The sequence below is a fragment of the Rana temporaria genome, chromosome 11 (genome assembly GCF_905171775.1).
Source record: "Rana temporaria chromosome 11, aRanTem1.1, whole genome shotgun sequence".
NCBI classification, from domain to species: domain Eukaryota; kingdom Metazoa; phylum Chordata; class Amphibia; order Anura; family Ranidae; genus Rana; species Rana temporaria.
This window is the reverse complement of record NC_053499.1, coordinates 25303628-25330303: the sequence shown is the minus strand read 5'-3', so window position 1 is coordinate 25330303 and position 26676 is coordinate 25303628. Positions and strand designations below refer to the sequence as shown.

The 26676-nt window shown below is 44.1% G+C and overlaps 1 protein-coding gene across 1 annotated transcript in view; it reads right to left on the bottom strand.

Annotated features, from left to right (window-relative positions):
- Positions 1-512: 512 nt before the first annotated feature.
- The window catches only part of C11H11orf49 (chromosome 11 C11orf49 homolog), a 154940-nt gene continuing 128776 nt past the window's right edge, over positions 513-26676 (bottom strand). The window contains exons 5-9 of the mRNA XM_040328223.1: positions 20491-20576; positions 20089-20284; positions 9941-10053; positions 3690-3753; positions 513-1040 (exon numbers count right to left, since the gene is read on the bottom strand). Coding sequence (XP_040184157.1) covers positions 872-1040; positions 3690-3753; positions 9941-10053; positions 20089-20284; positions 20491-20576 — 628 coding nt within the window. The 3' untranslated portion in view covers positions 513-871. The remainder of the gene's footprint in view (positions 1041-3689; positions 3754-9940; positions 10054-20088; positions 20285-20490; positions 20577-26676) is intronic.

Genomic DNA, 26676 nt, shown 5'->3' with positions numbered 1-26676 from the left:
ATCAAAGTTCTGCTTTTTGTTAGTTAAACAAATATTATGTAGCTTAAGGCCCCTTTCACACGGTCGGACCCTTCAGGTCCGCCTGTCAGCAGACCTGACCGGCCGCTCCATACATCTCTATGGAGCATCAGATCTCTCCATTGGAAACAGCGGCGCTGGACAAGCCCCTCCCTGCTCAGTGAGTAGAGAGGGACCTGTCATCCGCCGGCTCAGTGGAGATCCACGGAGAGATCTCCCACTGAGCTGGAAGACTCCGTATCGACAGATCCACCTAGTGTGAAAGGGGCCTAAGGCCCATACACAGGATCGAAAAATCGTAGGAAAAATACTAATTATACGATAATCAAATCATTAGTACAGAGCTTTCTAGAGCCGATCACGACAGTTCATCCGGTTTTATCCGATTGGAAAAGCATTAAAAATTCTCGTACGATGCCAGATCGTAAGATTTTCATTTAATCAGTACAGTTGTCATTCGAAAATACAATGCAAATACAATACAATGCATGACATCACTTACGATTTTTTATTCTGTTGTAGGAGAATTTTCATAACTTTAGTAAACTTTTCAGGTTCAATATTGTGACTAGCGTGCAACAAAAAAAACGGACGATCTGTCGTCCGATTTTCGGATCACGTGTACAGGGCATGATTTGTTAGTCTGTAATATATAAAATAAATAACAGAATATATACAGACCATTAAAGGAGTCTATTTTAATAAATAAAATACATAAATTATATATATATATATATATATAAAAAAAAAAAAAAAAAATTGAATTTGATGAAGAGGGTAATTTCACATAGAGGTTGAGACTGCATTGGGACAGGCCGAGCAAGTCGAGCAGATCATGAGCAAATTCCAGGTTCTAATTCTCAGAGGAGTCAGTCTCCTCGGTGGAGCCATCACTCTCCAGGTCCTGGCGTCTACGGCGGTGTAAAGACTTCTTTGGAGAAGGCATGCGGATGATGTCTCTGGGTGGAAGAGGGTAGGGGGCAGTAGGCTGTGTTACGGAGCAAGACGACAACTGGGCAACACTGTAGTGAGAAACAGAAATGTAATATCCGTTAACACAATCCTTATACTTACAATATATTTATAATGTTGTAGTCACCAAAGCCCCCAAAGTCACCAAAAGTAGTGCAGGAACTACTTTTGGAAATCAGTGCGGCGCCACAAAGTCAGCGTCACGCTGATTGGGCCCCCCCTATTGCCGGCAATAGGCTCCGATTTGACCTGTCAAATTGCTCCAATGTGAACGGGGGCTTATTGTCAAAGCTTAATTGAACAAGCGGACGTTAGAAGCCAATTGGTTTCTATGCAGAGGTGCACCAGGTTCTGTGGGTCTTCAGGTCCGAATTCAGACATGAAGCGGTGAACAGGGATGCACCGGACCCATTGCTGCGAGCCGCGCCGCACACAGTGTGAACCCAGCCTTAAAAAAAGGGTTTAACTCCTTCCTGCTCCCTCCCAGCGACCCTTTAACTGGGTCCTAAAGCTGCGAGGTGGGACGGACTTCCCACATGATCATGATGATTGGCTGTCAGAGATCACATTCATTTTTAATCTATTGTGGGGTCCCTTTATTAGGTTTGTTGCCTTTCTCTGGGCACCAAGAGCACTGTGTTATTTCTGTCTGCTGCCTCCTCCCTCTGCTATCTACATGAGTCACTTCTGACAAGTTCTCCTGACAGAGAAAAAAAAATAAAAAAAAGTGATGGGGAGGGAGCTCCAGCACACATCCTCTCCTCTGCTCATGTGTGGAGGGGCAGCGAGAGCCATAGGCTCCTGCTGCTGTCAGTTAAATTATTTTGAGGAGGGAGTAGGGGCATGTGCGTCTATGGATGCACATGCACAGCTGCCTCCATACAACCTGCAATGCTAAGGAGGCACCTGGGGGGGGGGAGCGGATAGTGCCGGAGGGGGATTGCCAAAGAAGAGGCAAGGTTCCCCTCTGTGAAATATTGCACAGAGCAGGTAGGTATAACATCTTTATTTTCCATTTCAATGTCATTTAAGTTTAGATAGTAAAACATACAGAATGCCCACACAGGGGCCAAGGCATGGAAACTGAGGTTAAAATCCAAAACGTGTAGCGCTGTCAAACCATGACCTTAATGATCAAAGTGCAGAAAAACACATCCAATATAATGCAATAAAGATGAAAATATGAAAAAAAAATATTAATAGTCCAAATGTCCCAATTCCACATCCATAAAGTGAACTCAAAAACCTGTGTTGATCCAATGTTCAATTTATGTTCAATTTGTGAAGACACCCAGTTCTCCCCACAGGATAGACAGGGGAAGTATATCTGCTTACCAGATTTTAAGTTATCATCAGTTAAGGAAACTTCAGAGTCCGGTCACACATTCATCATATGAAAGAGGAAGATAAACTCATTGCGTAACATTATTTTAAAAGCACAGAAGCCGTCTTATTGGACGAAACGTACGTCGGGCTACGCGCGGAGCAGCGGTGACATCCGAACACTCGTGGAGGGTGCTGGACAAACAAATATTTATATTTTGAACCCAATTTTATCGTTTTTGTTGTAAGTACAACTTTTAATAAACTCCTGTGTGCTTTTAAAAGAATGTTGCGCAATGAGTTTATTGCATTGCAGGAAACAACAATGTGAAAATGGAGACCTGGAGGAGATCTTTGTGATTCTATACACTTACTGAAGTTTTAGGTCCAAGTGAGTCAGATGAAGCACATCACATGTGTAATTTGCCAAGATGTATGTATACTCACAAAAGGATACAGAATTGCTTATAAACATTCATACCGCAGAAATTGGCTTTTGCGAATGAAACTTTAATTTTTATTGTGACCCACTCAGGGCTGGTGCAAGGATTTTTGACACCCTAGGCAAAACCTAAATTTTGCCGCCCCCATTGGCTCCACCCCCTTTCCACTGCCCATGTGACAGAAGGCGACTTTATACAGGAAGCATCGTCTCTGCTTCCTCTAGTGCTGGCTCCAGTACTTCGCCTCCAATTACACTACCGGACGGAAGGAGCAGCTGCCTGAGACTGAGTTGGTTACATGCTGCAGCCTGCAGAGCATGCAGACGCAGAGGTAAACCAGCGGCTGGGTGTCCCTAGGCAGCTGCCTAGTGGTAGCCAAGGATGAGCTCCGGCGTGTTTGCACAGTCCTCGTGCAGAGCCCGCCAGGAAGTCGGCACCACGCTGCGCTAATCACGGTCAGGGAGAGATTTCCCGATCTCCCTGCCCGTGATTATCGCAGCATGGTGCCGACTTCCTGGCGGGCTCTGCACGAGGACTGTGCGAACACGCCGGAGCTCATCCTTAGTGGTAGCACCGGCCCTGAACCCACTAGCTACAGGGTCCTGAAGCTGGTGAAGGGCAGAGTTCTGGTCTCTGTGCTGGTCACGCAAGTTCCTCCACGCCAAACTGGACAGACGGTGGGGTCTATTTACTAAAACTGGAGATTACAAAACCTGGTGCAGCTGTGCATGGTAACCAATCAGCTTCTAACTTCAGCTTGTTCAATTAAGCTTTGACAAAAAAAAACAAAAAACGGAGGCTTATGGGTTCTATACAGAGCTTCACCAGATTTTGCACTCTCCAGTTTTAGTAAATCAAACGCCATAGTGAGTTAGTAAACTAAATGTCATTCAGTTAGGGTCTACATCTAAGTTTAAAGTTCCACATACTTACATTTTCTCAAGTTGATTATCCAGAGCTTCATCAACTAACAAATCCGCTTTATCAGGCAAAGCACCTACACATTGATAAAAAAAGAATTATAAAAAAGATAAAAAATATTTTATTCACCAAAAACAGGGGTCTCCAAACTTTCGATACAAACTAAAATATTGAATGCAAGGTGTAACGGTCACCACCGTTTACGACCTTCCATCACATCCACGACAGCTTATCGACACTCCAACCAACAGGACCCGATCCATAAGAATTCCCCCCAGACACGAGACACAGCTCTGTGCTTCTGGTTTCAAATGTAATGATACTTTAATGGTTTCTTCTCAGCTTTTATATACAGTACAAGGCATTAAAGCAACAATGAGATCTCAACCCCCCTAATCACACACTAAGGCTAATTACTAAACATTCCTTAATTAACAGCATAACAACAAAACACCTTCACACACTGAGTTCCCTAGGCAGATGTTTCGTCTCCGCATACAGCTTGACACCTATTCACACCTCTGAGCATCAACAGGCTGTAGACAGTGTTATCACACATAAACAGTATTTAGCATGCATAATTAGAGTTCTGGGAGCAGACCTGGGTTAACACCTTTACACAAGGACAATGGAATGTCTTCCAGGAGCCCTGACTCAATTAGCATGTCACTAGTCAGGGCTAAGCATAGAATGAGTCACTATTGACTGGTTGGGCCAACATCTTGCAGTATCTCAAAATCCTGCAATACGATCAGTGATGTCCTATCTCATGTAATACATGAATTATGATTCACTTGCCACCCCATGCCCAAAAGGCACAGGGTGGACTCAGACCCAAGAGTTATCAGTGACGCTGACACAGGAGTATGCCCCATCCTCACAAAGTCTCTGGGTGTCCCGGGTCATTCCGTTACACAAGGTAAATACATGTTAAATGTGAGATAAATACCTCCAAAAAAAAAAAAAAGGATAAATCATTTAAAGTCAATTCACTAAAGAACACACATTCGTTATTTATCACCTGTCAGTAGGTATTTTAGCAATGTACAAAATAAAAATCGTCTTATTTTGTGATAGCGTGTACTAGGCTTTAGTAGAGCATGCTTTTAGCTAGAGTTCCAGAACAGCTGGGTTTTCAATACTACCATAAAAATCCCATCAGCTCATTTTCAGGCAATTGGGCATTTTTAGCAGACTGAAAGAGACTCCAATTGAACTTCAGGCCCAACCAAGCCTATGAAACCCTTCCTTTGATTGCACGTGACAATCTATCGATAGAGATCAGAGGTTTAATGACGCTGAGCACAGCTGCAAGGACCATGACCCCCCCAGACGACTGCTGTGAATGAGCATACTGATCTCTGGTGTGCCATCACATTCTGCTAGAGCAGAAACTGGATTATTTCAGAGAGATGGTTAGAGATGAATCAAATTCCTTCACACTTGGTAAGATAAGCTGAACGCATTTTTAATACATGATCAAAGCAGTCATTTCATCTACTTAAGAACTTAAAAGCATTATCGCTGCATGTGGGATCTTTTCTAAATGAAAGATAGTTATGTGCTCTTCAGAGAGATCTTCATTTATGGGGCGATCAGAACGATAACATTCAGTATCTGACAGAGGCAATGGTGGTTTATTGCCGGCATTTAAAATGCATTTAGCAAACTACTTTGGTGACGCGATGACTCCTCTGAAACCAGGTTTTAGACACAACACGGTCAGGTGTGTCTGATGCGTTAATAGGTGTAAGCACATACAAACTGATAAGATGTATTGGATCAGCCTTTCCTCACCTAGGTTCTGTGGAAGAGCAGAGTTCCGCCAAAGGTTTATTGAGGTTTATTGAGGTCAATGATCATTAATATAAGAGGGCACTACACTGAACACCAATGTAACATGAGGACATTCTTTCCACTGATCACTGTGTAAGGGGGGCCTTTTTCCACTGACCACCACTCCCACTGACCAACAGTGTAAAGAGAAAAGTCCCCTAGAAAAAAAATCAGATTTTAAAAGTGACCCGAAAACAACAAAATTGTATTAAAAAATTGTTTTATTAATTAAAATTTATTTATTTTTTTTTAAAAAGAGATACTATACAAAACCACACAGTGTAGAGGTCATGATGCATGTAAAATACATTTGAAAAGGCTCTTGGTTAGACCCAACGTTTCCGGCTTGATGCCCTTCAAGGATTTTATAAACAGAGCCAAATATCTATTAAGAGAACATATATCACATTATGATAACAATACATTAAATCAAAAATATAAATTGTATAGATATACATTAGGGCAGATTTTATAAAAATCTAAATCTATATTTTTGATTTAATGTTATATTAATGTGATATATGTTCTCTTAATATATATTTGCCTCTATATCAGTGGTTCTCAACATGGGGGGGTCGAATGATGATTTGCCTGGGGTCACCGAACCTGGGCTGTTCCTGAAGCCTGCACCGCTCTCCCAGACTTTTTGGGGCCACGCAGTAGGGCTGTCCCTGGAGCCTGTGGCCGCCCAGCTGGGCTGTTCCTGGAGCCCGCGGGCGCCCACTCAGCCTCTTCGCAGACGACTCATTCAGTTCACTGCCTGGCTGGGGAGCAGAGACTAGAGGTCAGCTGACTGGTGAGGAATGTGAAGTGGGAGGGGCTGGAGGAGACCCTGTCTCCTGATTTTGGTATAGGTGTCACTGCTATGGGACACCACAAAGTCAAAGACACAGTGAGTAACACTACCTGTGATTATAAATGCCATTAAAAGTCCCCACTACAGTTCTCAGATCAGCAGATGACCTTGATCAAGAGCACCTAAGTTGGCTGATTAGAACTCCCCGCCAGCATTGCCACTCATCCCATTTTCCTCACCAAGGAGTAAGAGAAGGAATAGAAAATACATGGAAGGGAGAGAAAAAAAAATGAGGAGGAACAAAGAAAAAGGGAGAGAAAAAAAGACAGCTAGAGAGGGATGGGGAAAAAAAAAGAAATTAGGGAAAGGGAAAGAAAGGGAGAACAAAGAGAAAGAGTAGTACATCCTAAAATGTAACAGAATGGGGTTTTAACCACTTCCCTACCGGCCCATAGTAAAATGACGTCCACAAAGAACTTCTGCCGTTCAGAGTGGACGTCATATGACGTCCTGGGCTTTCCGGGTGGATATCTGAATGATGCCTGCAGCTAAGAGGCATCATTCAGATATCCTTCTAAACTGCCGGCGATTCTGCACAACGTAAGAACGATCATAGCGGCGGTTCCGCCGCTAGATCGTTCTTACAGGCGGCGGGAGGGGACATCCCCCCCCCTCCCGCCGCCATCCGGTGCTTCTCCGGGCTCTCCCGTGCCATCGGGGGCCCGGAGAACGAATCGTCCGGCGCTCGCAGGAAGCATAGAGATGACTGGTGACCAGATGGTCACCAGTCATCTCTATGACCGTCGGAGGACCCGGGCGCGATGTGATGACGTCACGCCCGGGTCCCCGTAAGTAAACAAAGCCGCGATTGCGGCTGCTAAGCAACCACAAGCATGAGATCGGTGAATTTTTTTTCACCGATTTCATGCTTTCCAGCCTGGAGGAGAGATGTGGGGTCTTATTGACCCCGCATCTCTCCATAAAGAGTACCTGTCACACATATTCCTATTACAAGGGATGTTTACAGTGTAAAAAAAGAAATAAATATATAAAAAAAAAAAAGAAATAAAAATTTATTTTTTTAACGCCCCTGTCCCCGGTAGCTTGCGCGCAGAAGCGAACGCACACGCAAGTCCCGCCGACATATCTAAACGCCGTTTAAACCACATATGTGAGGTATCGCCGCGTGCGTTAGAGTGCCAGCAACAATTCTAGCACTAGATCTCCTCTGTAAATCTAAACTGGTAACCTGTAAAAAATTTCAAATCGTTGCCTATGGAGATTTTTAAGTACCGAAGTTTGGCGCCATTCCATGAGTGTGCGCAATTTTAAAGCGTGACATGTTAGGTATCTATTTACTCGGTGTAACATCATATTTCATATTTTACAGAAAAATTGGGCTAACTTTACTGTTTTTAAATTTTTTTAATTCATGAAACAATTTTTTTCCCAAAAAAAGGCGTTTGAAAAATTATTGCGCAAATACCGTGCAAGATAAAAGGTTTCAATGACCGTCGTTTTATTCCCTAGGGTGTCTGCTAAAAAAAACATATATAATGTTTGGGGGTTCTGCGTAATTTTCTAGCAAAAAAATTATGATTTGTACATGTAGGAGAGAAGTGCCAGAATAGGCCTGGTATGGAAGTGTGTATAACTGCCCGGTATGGAAGAGGTTAATACTGTATAAGTGAAAAAGACGCTAAATGTTCTTGGGTTAGGAGCGCAAATTACTTGTCTTGCCTTGGGTGCCGACAACCCACGCTACAAAAATTATTTTACTGTTGGGGTCCCCACAACTTGGGAAATTTTATCAAGGGGTCACGGCACTAGAAAGGTTGAGAACCACTGCTCTATACGTTTATAAATCCCCTGAATGGCATTAAGCCAGAAACGTTGGGTCTAACCAAGAGCCTTTTAAAATGTATTTTACATGTATCATGACCTCTACACTGTATAGTTTTGAATAATATCTCAATCTTTAAAAAAAAAAAAAATTGTAATTAATGAAACAATTTAATACAATTTTGTTGTTTTTGGTCACTTCCAAAATCTCATTTTTTCTAGTGGGCTTTTTTCTTTCTACATTATCCGGGATGTGGTGACCGCAAACCTGTTTCTGTGAAAATATATATATATATATATATATATATATATATATATATATATATATATATATATATATATATATATATATATATATATATATATATATATATATATATATATATATATATTTATTTATATTACACACACACAGTACAGACCAAAAGTTTGGACACACCTTCTCATTCAAAGAGTTTTCTTTATTTTCATGACTATGAAAATTGTACATTCACACTGAAGGCTTCACATTTATGAATTAACACATGTGGAATTATACATAACAAAAAAGTGTGAAACAACTGAAAATATATTTCATATTCTAGGTTCTTCAAAGTAGCCACCTTTTGCTTTGATTACTGCTTGGCACACTCTTGGCATTCTCTTGATGAGCTTCAAGAGGTAGTCACCTGGCGCAGCACCCCATCACTCTCCTTCTTGGTCAAATAGCCCTTACACAGCCTGGAGGTGTGTTTGGGGTCATTGTCCTGTTGAAAAATAAATGATGGTCCAACTAAACGCAAACCGGATGGAATAGCATGCCGCTGCAAGATGCTGTGGTAGCCATGCTGGTTCAGTATGCCTTCAATTTTTAATAAATCCCCAACAGTGTCACCAGCAAAGCACCCCCACACCATCACACCTCCTCCTCCATGCTTCACGGTGGGAACCAGGCATGTAGAGTCCATCCGTTCACCTTTTCTGCGTCGCACAAAGACACGGGGGTTGGAACCAAAGATCTCAAGTTTGGACTCATCAGACCAAAGCACAGATTTCCACTGGTCTAATGTCCATCCCTTGTGTTCTTTAGCCCAAACGAGTCTCTTCTGCTTGTTGCCTTTCTTTAGCAGTGGTTTCCTAGCAGATATTCTACCATGAAGGCCTGATTCACACAGTCTCCTCTTACCAGTTCTAGAGATGTGTCTGCTGCAAAAGGTGGAAGAACCTAGAATATGAAATATATTTTCAGTTGTTTCACACTTTTTTGTTATGTATAATTCCACATGTGTTACTTCATAGTTTTGATGCCTTCAGTGTGAATCTACAATTTTCATAGTCATGAAAATAAAGAAAAAACTCTTTGAATGAGAAGGTGTGTCCAAACTTTTGGTCTGTACTGTGTGTGTGTATATATATATATATATATATATATATATATATATATATATATATATATATATATATATATATATATATATATATATATATATATATATATATATATATATATATATATATATATATATATATATATATATATATATATATATATATATATATATATATATATATATATATATATATATATATATATATATATATATATATATATATATATATATATATATTACACACACGATGCTTGAGGTGGTGAGAATGAGGCAGCAACACAAATGAAGTTTTAGGCACAATGACGTTTGGCAAAGCTGCAAACTGACTACAATTTAGCCAGTAAGGAGCACTGTGTGTTTACTGCAGTCAATGACTAGCTTTGTAAGTCAGGGAGATGCTAAGCCAACGTTTTACTTACCAATACTTTGGTTAATCCCAGCATGCTTTGCCAGCGCCATCAGAAATCCATAAAAAGTAAGCCTTGGTGCACTGCTTACCATCTCTCCAATTAATGGTAAAGGAGGGCAGGTACTGGAAAACAAATATATAAACCATAACAAAGTTTAAAGTAAACTCCAGGCAAGCAAAAGCATTTAATAGATAAAAATAAGTAGAACTTAGTTGATTGGTATGGAGGTGCGCACAGCACAAAAGTTTGCCACACTCCGGGGTATATTTGAGAAGTTTATTGAAGGTAATAGTTCATTGATAGCAGGTTAGTTCAAAGTGTTTTGGGGGCAATTGCCCCCCCCCCTCAAAGTTGTTAAGTGGGAGGAAACCGTAGACCGTGAAAAACACAGAAAATATTTCAATCCTCAAAACTATGAGATATTTGCCATTTTTTTTTTACCATTTACAGTTCCTCCACTTAACTAGCCCTGAGGAAGGGAGAGGGAATTACAAAAATATTGCTGCCACTGTAGCCAATCAAGGGGGTTATTTTTGCTGCAAGTGAAGCCAATAAAGAGGGTTTTAATTGCTGCCTTTGCTCTGAATTTGTTTGAATTAATTTTATGTATATTACTTTTGTAATGACATGTCTAAATATCTCCACCATTCTCTACCTTTCCATCACAAATCAGTCCTGTGATTGGGTGAAACACGTCAGAGGAGGAGCAGAATCTAGCGGGGTACATTAGCCGTGTTTCAATGATTGCTGTGCAAACAGCATTGTGGCCTGTGCTTGTATTGACCAGTTATTATTCAGGATTTAAATCGCACCAACAGTTTACGCAGCGCTTTACAACATAAGGGTAGATAGTACAATTACAATACATTTTAATACAGAAGGAATAGGCCTCTCTGAAGAGATGAGTTTACAAATTCTACTTTAATTGGAGAATATCACTATGCAGGTCCATGCCTTAATACTAGCACAATATGTACTGGGGATACTCACCTTTAATTGGTTAGTTTTTTTTTATTTGGTGGGAAAAGCATTAAAAAAAATGTTGGTAGCTGGGTGCTTATTTTAAACATGCGCAGTGTTACCTTTGACCACTAGAGGGGGACATTTATACAAAAATGTTTTCAGACTTCGCTGCAGAGGGATTTCCCTGACCTATAAGAAAGAAATGTTGCAGAACGTTTCCTAATAAGTATAGGTAATGACATTGCAACAGTTGCTTCATTCCCCTTCCATCACACCATGGAATCTTCTAAAAGTATATATCTTTGGTGTTCTCCATTTATTTAAAAAAAGGCTTAATGAGATATATCTTAACCACTTGACGCCCGGAAAGGTTTACCCCCCCCCCTTTCGTGACCAGGCCATTTTTTTGCCATAGGGCACTGTGTTACTTTAACTGACAATTGCGCGGTCATGCAACGCTGTACCCAAATACAATCGTATGACCTTCCCCCCCCCCCCCACAAATATAGCTTTATTTTGGTGGTATTTAAATTTTTTGCGCTATAAACAAAAAAAGATTTACTACTTTCTGTTATTAAACACATCGAATAAAATTCATCAATTTAGGCCAATGTGTATTCTGCTAACATTTTTTTGTTAAAAACACATGTGCAGGGCAGTCTCGGACACACTAAGCATGGGCAGGGCAGTCTCGGACACACTAAGCATGGGCAGGGCAGTCTCGGACACACTACGCATGGGCCGTGCACTCTCAGACACACTACGCATGGGCAGGGCAGTCTCGGACACACTACGCATGGGCCGTGCACTCTCAGACACACTACGCATGGGCCGTGCACTCTCAGACACACTACGCATGGGCCGTGCACTCTCAGACACACTACGCATGGGCCGTGCACTCTCAGACACACTACGCATGGGCCGTGCACTCTCAGACACACTACGCATGGGCCGTGCACTCTCAGACACACTACGCATGGGCCGTGCACTCTCAGACACACTACGCATGGGCCGTGCACTCTCAGACACACTACGCATGGGCCGTGCACTCTCAGACACACTACGCATGGGCCGTGCACTCTCAGACACACTACCCATGGGCCGTGCACTCTCAGACACACTACCCATGGGCCGTGCACTCTCAGACACACTACCCATGGGCCGTGCACTCTCAGACACACTACCCATGGGCCGTGCACTCTCAGACACACTACCCATGGGCCGTGCACTCTCAGACACACTACCCATGGGCCGTGCACTCTCAGACACACTACCCATGGGCCGTGCACTCTCAGACACACTACCCATGGGCCGTGCACTCTCAGACACACTACCCATGGGCCGTGCACTCTCAGACACACTACCCATGGGCCGTGCACTCTCAGACACACTACCCATGGGCCGTGCACTCTCAGACACACTACCCATGGGCCGTGCACTCTCAGACACACTACCCATGGGCCGTGCACTCTCAGACACACTACCCATGGGCCGTGCACTCTCAGACACACTACCCATGGGCCGTGCACTCTCAGACACACTACCCATGGGCCGTGCACTCTCAGACACACTACCCATGGGCCGTGCACTCTCAGACACACTACCCATGGGCCGTGCACTCTCAGACACACTACCCATGGGCCGTGCACTCTCAGACACACTACCCATGGGCCGTGCACTCTCAGACACACTACCCATGGGCCGTGCACTCTCAGACACACTACCCATGGGCCGTGCACTCTCAGACACACTACGCATGTGCAGAACCAAGCCACCAGGGGGCCGGATGCAAAAACGTAGAAGGCACACCCAGACCTCTGGTGGCCTCAGTGTCAAAAATGGGGATGTGGAATCCGGTGGGCAGCAGCGGAGGAGCATGTTATTATTGGACACCGGGCATGCGTTTTTATTTGTGTTTTAGGACAAGCAGTGGTACAGGTAACGGGGGGAAGCAAAAGCGGGAGTGAAGTTCCTTTTTAATGACATGGATCCACTCACCTTTAAGTCACTGTGACTTCCAAACTCAAAAATTATAAAAAAAATGTTTCCAACACTTTACAATCATTCCCTATACTCAGCAGTCTAAGTGCTGCGGGTTGGCTGTGTTCACACGATGGACCCGTGGCTCTTTATATACTGCTTATGTCATGACATGTACCAACAGGACACAGCCTACCTCGGCAAAGGAACCTTTCTAAATAAACAAAGCAACAAAACCACATGAAAGGAACGCAGCGCACAATACAACAGACGAGGGTTGAAATCCTACAGAATATGTACAGTGTGAGAAAGCGATGCCAAAGCATCTCCGACAACAAAAGGAGCAATTCATCAGTGTTGCCGTGGCAACTAAATGTCAAAACTAATCCAGCATATTCAATGTAACCGAGCAAAGAACACATGGGAATATAAATGCAGTAACTGAAAAAAAAAATAAAAAAAATAATGCATACAAAAGGCTACATTACAGCTGTCATGAGAGCAAGTGGAGACAGGCAGGCACTGCAATGGTGAGTCACAGGCTAAAGAAGACCCGTCATTCCTCCATGAAGACAACATCTACTCTACATTACTGCGCCAATGTTCTACAAGGACACAGGACATATAAAAAGTATAACTGCACCATGTATATTATATTTTTTGGATGCAAATAAATGGAATTTTTGTAGAATCCTTTTCTCTACGTTCATTAACCACTTAAGGACCGACTCACGTACATACACGTCAGCGCTTTAAAGATGGATCTCTCAGTAATGGCGGCAGCTGCTGCCATAACCGAGATATCCATCTTTTCCGTGGCCGGTTCTGTAAACGATAATGGTGGTCTCCGCGGCGGATTCCCCACAAGATCACCATTTCCCCCCTCCCGCCGCTTACTGGAGCCGTCGGTAGCAGCGGAGGCGATCGGGTCCTTCTCCCTCTGTGTCATGGATACGAGTGAGGGCAGGATGGCCCCCACCAGTCTCCACAGCTTAGCAGGGCGGAAGCGGCGTCAAAACGTCACTTCCGCCCATGCGTCTTAAAGGCAAATTTTTTTGTTGTTTTTTCAAATGACAATTTTTTTTTTTTATTGCATTTTAGTCTAAATATGAGGAGATCTGAGGTCTTTTCGACCCCAGATCTCATATTTAGGAGGACTCATCATAGGATGTTTCCATTCCTTGTGATAGGAATAAAAAAATGACCCATTTAGAAAAAAAAAAAAAAAAAAAAAAAGAAGTGTAAAAATAAAATAAAGTAAAATAAAAAAGAAAAAAAAAAAACTTTTTGCTATAAATATCTCCCAAAAATGTATATAAAAAAAACACGATTTTCTTCCTCAGTTTAGGCCGATACGTAGTCTACATATTTTTGGTAAAAAAAAAAAAACGCAATAAGCATATATTGATTGGTTTGGGAAAAACTTATAGCGTCTGCAAAATAGGGAATAGTTTTATTACTAGTAATGGCGGTGATCGGCGATTTTTATCATGACTGCGACAATATGGCGGACCCATCGGACACTTTTGATGCCATTTTGGGACCATTGTCATTTATACAGCGATCAGTGCTATAAAAATTCACTGATTACTGTATAAATGGCACTGGCAGTGAAGGGGTTAACCAGTAGGGGGCATGGAAGGGGTTAAGTGTGTCCTAGGGAGTGATTCTAACTGTGTGGGGGCTGGGCTACATGTGACACGACACTGATCACTGCTCCCGATTACAGGGAGCAGAAAATCAGTGTCGTGTCACTAGGCAGAACAGGGAGATGCCTTGTTTACGCAGGCATCTCCCAGTTCTGCAGCTTCGGGACACGATCGAGGGACACTGCATGGCACGAAATTCAAAGCAACGTATATATACACACACACACACACACACGTTGCTTTGCGCAGCCGTGCTATTCTGTCGACGTATCTACATGACACGGTCGGCCCTTCTGGCCTGCTCTTTTAACCACTTAAGGACCGCCTAACGCCGATATACGTCGTCAGAATGACACGGCTGGGCACAGGCACATACCTGCACGTCGCCTTTAAGAGCCCAGCCGTGGGTGTCTCACGCTCGCGACCCGGTCTGAAGCTCCGTGACTGCGGGACCCGATCGCCGCCGGTGTCCCGCGATTGGGTCACAGGAGCTGAAGAACGGGGAGAGGTGTGTGTAAACACACCTTCCCCGTTCTTCTGTGTGGCAGTGACACTGATCGTCTGTTCCCTGATATAGGGAACAACGATCAGTGACGTCACACATCCAGCCCCGCCCCCCTACAGTAAAAATCACTCTCTTAGGGCACACTTAACCCCTTCGGTGCCATTGTCATTTTCACAGTAACAGTGCATTTTTATAGCACTTTTCGCTGTGAAAATGACAATCGTCCCAAAAATGTGTCAAATCGCTGATCGCCGCCATTACTAGTAAAAAAAAAAAAAAAACAATAAAAATGCCATAAAACCATCCCCCATTTTGTAAACGCTATAACTTTTGCGTAAACCAATCAATAAACGATTATTGCGTTTTTGTTTTTTTTTTTACCAAAAATAGGTAGAAGAATACGTATCGGCCTAAACTGAGGGGAAAAAAAAAAAAGTTTTTTTCATATATTTTTGGGGGATATTTATCACAGCAAAAAGTATAAAATATTGCATTTTTTTTTACAATTGTCGCTCTATTTTTGTTTATAGCGCAAAAAATAAAAAATGCAGAGGTGATCAAATACCACCAAAAGAAATCTCTATTTGTGAAAAAAAAAAAAAAAGGACGCCAATTTTGTTTGGGAGCCACGTCACACGACCGCGCAATTGTCAGTTAAAGCGACGCAGTGCGGAATCGCAAAAAGGGGCAAGGTCCTTAACCTGCATAATGGTCCGGGTTTTAAGTGGTTAAATGCGGGCGACGCCAATCAGCCTTACCACAGACTGAACATGCAGAGGATCTCAAATCTTGCAACAATGAGCTCCTGCGTAGGACTTCACTCAGCCTCCTGGTACAGGTGTGGATCTCAAATCTTACGATAATGCACGCTTGTAAAAAGTGGAATCCTTAGCCGCCAGCTAGGCGAGGTGGAAGTTAATATGCATCTTCTGCGATTTTTTTTTTTTTTTTTTTTTACCATTAACAAATTTTGCACTGGGGGAGATTATATATATATATATATATATATATATATATATATATATATATATAATTTTTTTTTTTTTTTTCAAGATCTGCTTTAATACTGTAATAAATAAGGCACTCAGCAGGGTCAGTGCTCCTGCCTGGAAGAAGAATGGTCGGGGTGATGAGGATAACTCTCCATGAAAGAGGCTTGAAGTCACATCCACTTTGATGTGAATTGTAATCCCTCAACAGCCACAGAAGATGAAAAATGAGCCGTTCATTGTTAAAGCACAAAAGCCCAGATCGGATTATAAAGGGACCCGTGCAAAATAGTTACTGTCTCCACTGATCTTTAGGTCTGCCATTACTGTAAATAATTTATCTCTGTGTACTCATGGCTTAAAGCTGCAAATTGTTCTTCTCCCTGGCTATTAAAACACTTCATATACCCGCCATACGCAGGCAAGGATATAGTGACAAGGCTCCCTCCTAAGGGCTCAGCTACAATCAGTGATCTGATAAGAATTCTAGCAAATCCTTGGTAGGAATCTGTGCCCTGGAAATGGGCCCCTTCTCCACCCCACCTCACCCAGGTGCAGGGTTTACAATGAGCACCTAAGGGACACCACAGCTATGTGACCCAGGTATTTACTCAGCACGCCCATGGGAAGAATGTACCAGGCTCATAGACCGCACAACACAGTACTGCCCTGGAGTGGTGCGACTTCAACTACATTAGACATTACTGCAATAATGACAGAATTACAGATGTATACAACACGCCATGCTTGTTAAAGGATAAGCTCTTCTTTAGACAACTAACACATAATGGCCCTTGCAGTTGACAGCCTGTATGATGCTAGTATTTACAGGAAATGTACAGTGGTGTATGGTTAATTTCATCTAGTGTAGACTTTAAATTGGTTCTAAAGGCAGAAAGTTTTTTACCATAAAAAGAGAAGTACGAGAATGTTTTGTTTTTTTAACCACTTAAGACCCAGACCAAAATGCAGGTAAAGGACCCGGCCAGTTTTTGCGATTCGGCACTGCGTCGCTTTAACTGATAATTGCGCGGTCGTGCGACATGGCTCCCAAACAAAATTGGCGTCCTTTTTTTCCCACAAATAGAGCTTTCTTTTGGTGGTATTTGATCACCTCTGCGGTTTTCATTTTTTGCGCTATAAACAAAAATAGAGCGACAATTTTGAAAAAAAATTCTATATTTTTTCCTTTTTGCTATAATAAATATCCCCCAAAAATATATTTTCCTCAGTTTAGGCCGATACGTATTCTTCTACCTATTTGTGGTAAAAAAAAAAAAACGCAATAAGCGTTTATCGATTGGTTTGCGCAAAATTTATAGTGTTTACAAAATAGTGGATAGTTTTATGGCATTTTTTATTAAAACATTTATTTTTACTACTAATGGCGGTGATCAGCGATTTTTTTCGTGACTGCGACATTATGGCGGACACATCGGACAATTTTGACATTTTGGGACAATTGTCATTTTCACAGCAAAAAATGCTATAAAAATGCATTGGTTACTGTGAAAATTACAATTGCAGTTTGGGAGTTAACCACTAGGGGGCGCTGAAGGGGTTAAGTGTGACCCCCATATGTGTTTCTAACTGTAGGGGGGCGGGGCTGGACGTGTGACATCATTGATCGTGTTTCCCTATATTAGGGAACACACGATCAATGACAGCGCCACAGTGAAGAATGGGGAATCTGTGTTTACACACAGCTCTCCCCGTTCTTCAGCGGCGATCGGGTCCCGTGGCCGCGGAGCTTCGGACCGTGTCGCGGGCCCGCGACCCACGGCTGGGCACTTATGAGGACGTACAGGTACGTACATGTGCCCAGCCGTGCCATTCTGCCGACGTATATGTGGTTAAATCATACTTATCCAGGTGGATGCAGCATCTGTCCCCCACCGGCTCTAACATCAGAGCGATCAAACACAATGACTGTCCTGTTCTCACAGCTTCCTGAGCAGAGAGCTGGTGACTGTCAGTCATCAGCTCTCTGCTCGGCTCCTTCATGCTCACAGGGGCACTGGGCTGTAGAGAGGGAGGGGTGCACATGCACTGTGTGCTATAATGTCCATCTGAGCATCCTCCACAGCTACTACCCCTTGTCCCACTTGACCTTCCCTTCTAGATTGTAAGCTCTAACGAGCAGGGCCCTCTGATCCCTCCTGTATTAAATTGCATTGTGACTCTACTGTCTACCCTGATGTTGTAAAGTGCTGCGCAAACTGTTGGCGCTATATAAATCCTGTATAATAATAATAATAATGGCATAAGGATGGGCTCATGCATGTATGCAGCTCCAAATGCCTGAGTTCACACGGGGCAAATTTCAGGGGACAGACATTTCAATAAAAACCGACCGACATTCTGCCCGTGTGTATGTCAGTCTGTGGAACAAGCTTGTTGGAAAACCAGCAGCCTACCAACTGTCGATCAGCGCTCTCAGCCAATGGCAGAGAGCGCTGATCAGAATGTTCTGGCCCTTGTGTATGTCCGTCTGTCCAACGAGCATGCTCAGCAGGGGAGATCGCTGTACTAACTTCAGTTGGTTAGTACAGCAACTCTAGCTAGAACTTGTAGTGTGTACCAGGCATCACATCACTTTATCACACCTTAGTTCATTCAGCACATTAAATTTCACTCAGAATTTTGAAGGGGAGCGTTGATTTTTTCCTTTTTTACCAGGCATTACTGCCAGACTTATTTTGTGGGTGATGCCTTTTGTTCTACCCAAGCAAAAGCACCAGAAGATAGCTAGAGGCTACACCAACTCCATATGGCCAAGATAGACAGAAAAACGCTTTATTTCTTAAGCCCCGTACACACAGGCCAAATGTTGGGCGACGTCAACCAGTTACATAAAAACCAGCTGACATTTGGCCTGTGTGTATGCCACCCTTCTGTCGGATGAGCATGCTGGAAAAGCAGCCAACTGACTCCTGATCAGCGCTCTCAGCCTGATTGTAGTGTTCTGGCGGGGAGGCTATCAGAACACAACAGCTCAGCTGGGGAGTATTAATTTGGATGTTAGTACAGCTGTCACTACACGTGTAGTGTATACCAGGCTTAACAATCTACTCATTGGCGTCACTAGGGTTGGTGTCACCCGGTGCGGTAAAACATGGTGTCACCCCCCCTCTGTCTAGGCTGCCCAGCACCAAGCAGGCAGCGCACGGGCACGGGGCGCACCCCAAACCAGCCCCTGTAAATGATAGTATAGGGCAGTATAGTGGCAGGTTAGGGTAGTATAGAGTGGTATAGTGGCAGGTTGGTGTAGTAGGGTGGTATAGGACAGGTTAAGGTGGTATAGGGCATGTTGGGGTGATATAGGGCATGTTGGGGTGATATAGGGTAGTTTGGGGTGGTATAGGGCAAGTTAGGGTTGCATAGGGCAGGTTGGGTTGGTATAGGGTGGGGATATGCAATTAGCGGACCTCCAGATGTTGCAGAACTACGATTCCCATGAGGCATAGCAAGACTCTGACAGCCACAAGCATGACACCCAGTCAGAGGCATGATGGGACTTCTAGTTTTGCAACAGCTGGAGGTCCGCTAATTGCATATCCCTGGTATAGGGCAAGTTAGGGTGGTACAGGGCAGGTTGGGGTGGTATAGTGCAAGTTAGGGTGGCATAGGGCAAGTTGGGATGGCATGGGAAAGGTTGGGGTGGTACAGGGCAAGTTAGGGTGGCATTGGACAGGTTGGGGTGGTATAGGGCAAGTTATGGTGGCATAGGGCAGATTGGGGTGGCATGGGAAAGTTTGGGGTGGTACAGGGCAGGCTGGGGTGGTACAGGGCAGGCTGGGGTGGTACAGGGCAGGCTGGGGTGGTACAGGGCAGGCTGGGGTGGTACAGGGCAGGCTGGGTGGTACAGGGCAGGCTGGGTGGTACAGGGCAGGCTGGGTGGTACAGGGCATGTCAGCTAAAAAAAAAAAAGTGTCATGCAGGGATATGCAATCAGCGGACCTCCTGCTGTTGCAAACCTACAAGTCCCATCATGCCTCTGGGTGTCACGCTTGTAGTTCTGCAACAGCTGGAGGTCCGCTAATTGCATATCCCTGATCTAGTGGGACATACCTGTGTCTAAGCCGTTCACATAAGTTCTCTAAACACTGGTAAAAGTGTGGAGTCTCCACTCCCTCTAGAGATGCACCATCGGTAGAAGGCTGGCGTTGGCGTGGTGTAGCAGAACGTGATGTTGGGACAATGACGGTATTTGAGCTTTTGCCAGTGAGCAAATCCTGATAAACTGCAGCGGCGCTGTCCAAAAACTCTGCAAACATAAAAGAATAGTGATCAGAATGTGTACAACTAATACATTAAAAGAAAATCACACGTTCCAATCCCAGCAAAAATGTCTCGAGACATCCAGGCTTCCTCTTGGACTGGTGACATCAGTGCGCAGTCATCAGATACTACACACAGCTGTCAGGTTGTGCAGATGATGGATGGGTTCTGTGTGGCCAGAGGGACACTCACCAGAGTAATAAAACTGGATCTGGAAGGCATACAGGAAATCGGAGAATGACATGAGACAGTCCATTGCATCGTCCATCAGTACAATCCTGGGAAGACAGAAAAGGGTTAGGCTTAAGTACAACTGAGGAACAAAACGGGGTTCATACTATTCCATGGTGGTAAAAAACAGCCCTTGCTATTATGATTATGTACCGTATTGTAATATGAAAAAAAATAAAAACCTTCAAATAAAATCCAAACAGCTATCTACGTAGATTCCAGTTCAAACAATTTGGAATAGGTCACACCAATTACCATCATTTTCAGGGCTTGACAAATTTGCTTGGAATCTAGGAGCCAGCTAAAAAAGTTAGGAGTCAGAAACGCACCCCGTCTCACGCATACGTGAGTAGCGCCGGCATATGAAAGTGGTGTTCAATCCATACATGTGAAGTATCGCCGTGATCGGTAGAGCGAGAGCAATAATTCTAGCCCTAGACCTCCTCTAAATCAAAACATGCAACCTGTAGAATTTTTTTTAAATGTCGTCTATGGAGATTTTAAACGGTAAAAGTTTGTCGCCATTCCACAAGCGGACATAATTTTGAAGCGTGACATGTTGGGTATCAATTTACTCGGCGTAACATTATCTTTCAAAATATAAAATAAATTGGGCTAATTTTTTTTTTTTTTTTTTTTTATAAAAAAAACAACAACAGTAAGTGTATTTTTCTCAAAATAAGTACGCTTGCAAGACTGCTGCGCAAATACGGTGTGACAAAGTATTGCAACGACCACCATTTTATTCTCTAGGGTGTTAGACTAAAAAATATATATAATGTTTGGGGGGGGTTCTAACTTCTAAGTAAAGGGAAGGAGATGGAAACAGGCAGGGAAGTTCCATTAGCATTGCTGGTTGTCTTGTCATACCAACAGCCAACAACAAGAGGGCGCCAGATTCCAGAAGGAACCATAGGACTGCAGAAGGCCGCAAAGCCGCGGCCTCAATTACCGGCTGGCGCGGCCCGACAAGATTCACTCTCCCAATCAACATTGATTATTTTTAATCCTTAGTATTAGTAAATAGATATGAAAGGATATCATATTTACTTGTTTTAAACTTTTTTTTTTTTTTTTACATTGCTTCAGGTACTTCTTGGTTGATTGCCTAGGCAAATGATGACATGCATCTCAGAAGTCTTCAGGAGGAGAGGAGGAGAGGTTTCTCAGCTAAGCCTGAGCTAAGGGCGAATGGATTCCAGGAAGTAAATGATACATGAATCATTTGCCCCTACTCAAGATGGCCACAGCCAGAAATACTAGGGGGTTGTTTTTCAAAGTGATTTCTTAATAAAATAAAGCATGGAGACATGTATGGGAAGGTCTGGGATGTTTGCTTTGGATATTAAAAATGAATTAAATAGCAATTTTTGTTTGTGGTGCTCAGATGCAGTGAAAAAAAAAAAAAAAAAAAAAAAAATTTATATATATATATATATATATATATATATATATATATATATATATATATATATATATATATATATATATATATATATATATATATATATATATATATATATATATATAGCAGAATGACGGCCGGGCGGTGGTTCAGTTATCCTGACTGGGCGTCATATGACGCCCAGCAGGATAACAGCCGCCACACGGCCGTGGGGGCACGCATAGTGGCGATTGGTGGTGCGGCGTGTCAGTCTGACACACACCGCTACACTGATCTCGGAGGCTCTTTACCATGTGATCAGCCGTGTCCAATCACGGATTATCACAATGTAAACAGGAGGAGCCGTTGATCTGCCTTTTCTCACTCGTGTTTGACAGATGCGAGGAGAGACGATCGGCTGCTCTCCTGACAGGGGGTTTCTGTGCTGATTGTTTATCAGCAGGGCCCCCCCTCGGATGCCCGCCCAGGACCGACCAAGGATGGAACACCCACAGTAGACCACCAGGAATATGTCAATCAGTGCCCAGGCAGCTGCCAATCTGAACTCATCAACAATGCCTGCCAGTGCCACCAGGGATGTTTATCAGTGCCATCTTTTAGTGCCACCTATCAGTGCCCAGCAGTGCCGCCTATCAGTGCCCATCAGTGCGGCCATATCAGTTTCGCCATATCAGTGCCCATCAGTGTCGCCAATCAGTGCCCAGTGTTGCCAATCAGTGCTGCCATATCAGTGCCATCCATCAGTGCTGCCATATCAGTGCTGCCATATCAGTGCTGCCATATCAGTGCTGCATATCAGTGCCACCCATCAGTGCTGCATATCAGTGCCACCCATCAGTGCTGCATATCAGTGCCACCCATCAGTGCTGCATATCAGTGCCACCCATCAGTGCTGCATATCAGTGCCACCCATCAGTGCTGCATATCAGTGCCACCCATCAGTGCTGCATATCAGTGCCACCCATCAGTGCTGCATATCAGTGCCACCCATCAGTGCTGCATATCAGTGCCACCCATCAGTGCTGCATATCAGTGCCACCCATCAGTGCTGCATATCAGTGCCACCCATCAGTGCTGCATATCAGTGCTGCATATCAGTGCCACCCATCAGTGCTGCATATCAGTGCCACCCATCAGTGCTGCATATCAGTGCCACCCATCAGTGCTACATATCAGTGCCACATATCAGTGCCACCCATCAGTGCTGCATATCAGTGCCACCCATCAGTGCTACATATCAGTGCCACCCATCAGTGCTGCATATCAGTGCCACCTTATTGGTGCCGTCTTATCAGTGAAGGAGAAAACGTATTTACAAAATTTTATAACCGAAAAATAAACTTTTCCAAATTTTCGGTCTTTTTATAAAAGCTGCAGAGGTGATCAAATACCAAGCTGTATTTATGGGAACGAAATGATAAAAATTGTGTTTGGATACAGTGTAGCAATTGTCATTTAAACAGCGACAGCGCTGAAAGCTGAAAATTGGCCCGGTCAGGAAGGGGGTGCAAGTGCCTGGTATTGAAGTGGTTAACTAATGGGAAAAGTCAGGTTACCTAGCTGGCTGTACGGTGCGGGAGGGCCAAGCAATTCTTATTACAGGATGGACAGGAATACAAATGCTTCAGCGGGTAAGACAGCGCCCTTCTATGCATTTCATCTGTGCCTTTACCCGCTTGCCCGCAGTTCAGTGTTCTGCAAACTTTCTAATAACTAAATGATGTCCTTCATGAAAATAAACTGAATGTCCCCTTTAAGTCTGCAGGGCCTTCAGCACACAGAGGGGTAACCGAGGTAAACATCATCTATAAAAGGCAGGGATCAGGCAAGTTATGACATAATTCTAACAGCAGGGATTTCCCAAACTGTAATGCCCTCCAGATGTGCGACTGTTTAGGGTACATCATTTCGGATCACGGATATCACTGGCAAAGTGTTCCTCAAACACATCTCTACTGCAGGCGTCTCTTTCATGTGTTTTTCCAAAGCCCAGCACAGATCTGTTTGATGTTCTGTACAAAGTGTAAAATATTCTGTTTAACCCCCCCACCCCCTCCACACCACCCCCCTTCCCACAAAACGTGAAGCCAGAGAGCAGGCGCGGTAAGTGTGGGAGAGGAATAAGCGGCAGAATCACAGGGGCACAATGGCCTTTATTGTGCGCCTTTACCTGTCATGTGTTTAATCTGCCAGCTGACTGATGACCTCATGGCAGAGCGTCTGTGCACTCGCAATCCACGGGTAACAATATTGTCTTTTTCGGCCTTGTGTGTTATCCTGGCCGCCTGGTTGGGAAATGTCAGGCTGTAAGACAGCATAGTATTAATTCCCTGGTATTCTGTACTGCATTTCAGCAAAGAGGACTTGTCTAATGTGGATCTGGTATCAATATAGGTATTGGTTGCAGTTATTTGACAATTTACACTCTATTACCAAAAGTATTGGGACGCCTGCCTTTGTATATATATATATATATATATATATATATATATATATATATACACATACACACACACACACAAACTTTAATGGCATCCCAGTCTTAGTCCGTATGGTTCAATATTGAGTTGGCCCACCCTTTGCAGCTATAACAGCTTCAACTCTTCCGTGAAGGCTATCCACAAGGTTTAGGAACATCTATGGGAATCTTGGCACTCCTACTCCAAATGCCCCTGTAGACGTCCTATTGGATCGAAACGCGTCGGGCCATGCATTTTGCTTCCCATATTGCTTTTAATACTTATGAATTGAATTGTGACCACCTTTTTTTATATTTTATTACGTATATTGTTTTTTTCATTAACCACTTGCCGCCCGCCAATGACATATTGACAGCGGCAAAGTGGTTGTCTGATCCTGACCGGACGTCATATGACGTCCTCAGGATTCTGAGCCGCTGCGCGCCCCCGGGGGCGCGCATCGCGGCGATCGTTGTTGCGGGGTGTCAGTCTGACACCCCGCAACACCGATCTTGGTAAAGAGTCTCTCACGGAGACTCTTTACCACGTGATCAGCCGTGTCGAATCACGGCTGTTCACGGTGTAAACAGGAAAAGCCGTTGTCGGCTCTTCCTCACTCGCGTCTGACAGACGCGAGTAGAGGAGAGCCGATCTGCGGCTCTCCTGACAGGGGGGGTTCGCGCTGATTGTTTATCAGCGCAGCCCCCCCTCGGATCGCCACATGGACCACCAGGGATGCCCACCCTGGACCACCAGGGTGGGCAAAAAAAAAAAAAAAAAAAGCATTAAAAAAAAAGACATAAAAAAAAAAAAAGATGCCAATCAGTGCCCACAAATGGGCACTGACTGGCAACATAGCTAAATCAGTGCCGCCCCAGTGTCCATCAGTGCCACCCCACATTGTCCATCAGTGCCACCCTACAGTGTCCATCAGTGCCACCCCACAGTGCCCATCCATGCCCAGTGCCCACCTATCAGTGCCCATCTGTGCCACCCATAAGTAGCCATCAGTGCCACCCATAAGTGCCGCCCATGAGTGCCCATCTGTGTCGCCTATGAGTGCCCAGTGCCGCCCATCAGTGCCCATCAGTGCCGCCCATGAGTGCCCATCAGTGCCGCCCATGAGTGCCCATCAGTGCCGCCCATGAGTGCCCATCAGTGCCGCCTATGTGTGCCCATCAGTGCCGCATACAAGCGCCGCCAATCAGTACCACCACATCTGTGCCCGTCAGTACTACCTCATCGATGCCCATCAGTGCCATCTCATCGGTGCCCATCAGTGCCGCCATATCAGTGCCCGTAATTGAAAGAAAACGTACTTATTTACAAAAAAATTAACAGAAAAAAATAAAAACATATTTTTTTTCAAAATTTTCAGTCTTTTTTTAGTTGTTGCGCACAAAAAAAAAATCGCAGAGGTGATCAAATACCACCAAAAGAAAGCTCTATTTGTGGGGAAAAAAGGACGCCAGTTTTGTTTGGGTACAGTGTAGCATGACCGCGCAATTGCCATTCAAAGTGCGACAGTGCTGAAAGCTGAAAATTGGCTTGGGCGGGAAGGTGTATACGTGCCCTGTATGGAAGTGGTTAAAACCTCCTTATGACCCACACCATTGGAGCCCCCATTTTTTTCTTCTCTTTACATGAATTTGTGGAAGATAAGTTTTTTTGAGCCCTCTCCAGTTGGTTTCCAGTACCCATGCCAGGGTTCCCACTTACCTGAACCAGATCGTATTTGGATGCTTGGAGGATCTTTTAGGATTGCCATACCCACGGTTTACTAGGATCTTCAGTATTGGAGCAGTCGGTGGCCGATTAACATCTGGTCTTCCTGCCCTTTCCTGGGTTGACGACATCTGACTGCCTAGGAGGTAGACTCCATTTCCTTCTGGACTTCCGGTGACCAAGGATGAGCTCCGGCGTGTTCGCATAGAACACGTGCAGAGCCCGCCAGGAAGTGAGCACGGCGCTGTGCCAATCACAGCCAGGGAGACATTGTCCCGATGCTCGGCTGCAGGGATCGTGAAATGTCTCCCTGGCTGTTATTAGCGCAGCGCCGTGCACACTTCCTGGCGGGCTCTGCACGTGTTCTATGCGAACATGCCGGAGCTCATCCTTACCGGTGACATCTCTGTGGGACATTCCAAGCTCGATCGATCCACTGTCATTTGGGTCCAACGGTTGCAGTAAGCGCATATGTGTTCCACCTTATATTTGAAGATTTCTGTTGGGAAGTTCCTCACCACCTCATGACACCTTCATTGTTTTATTTATTATGGACAC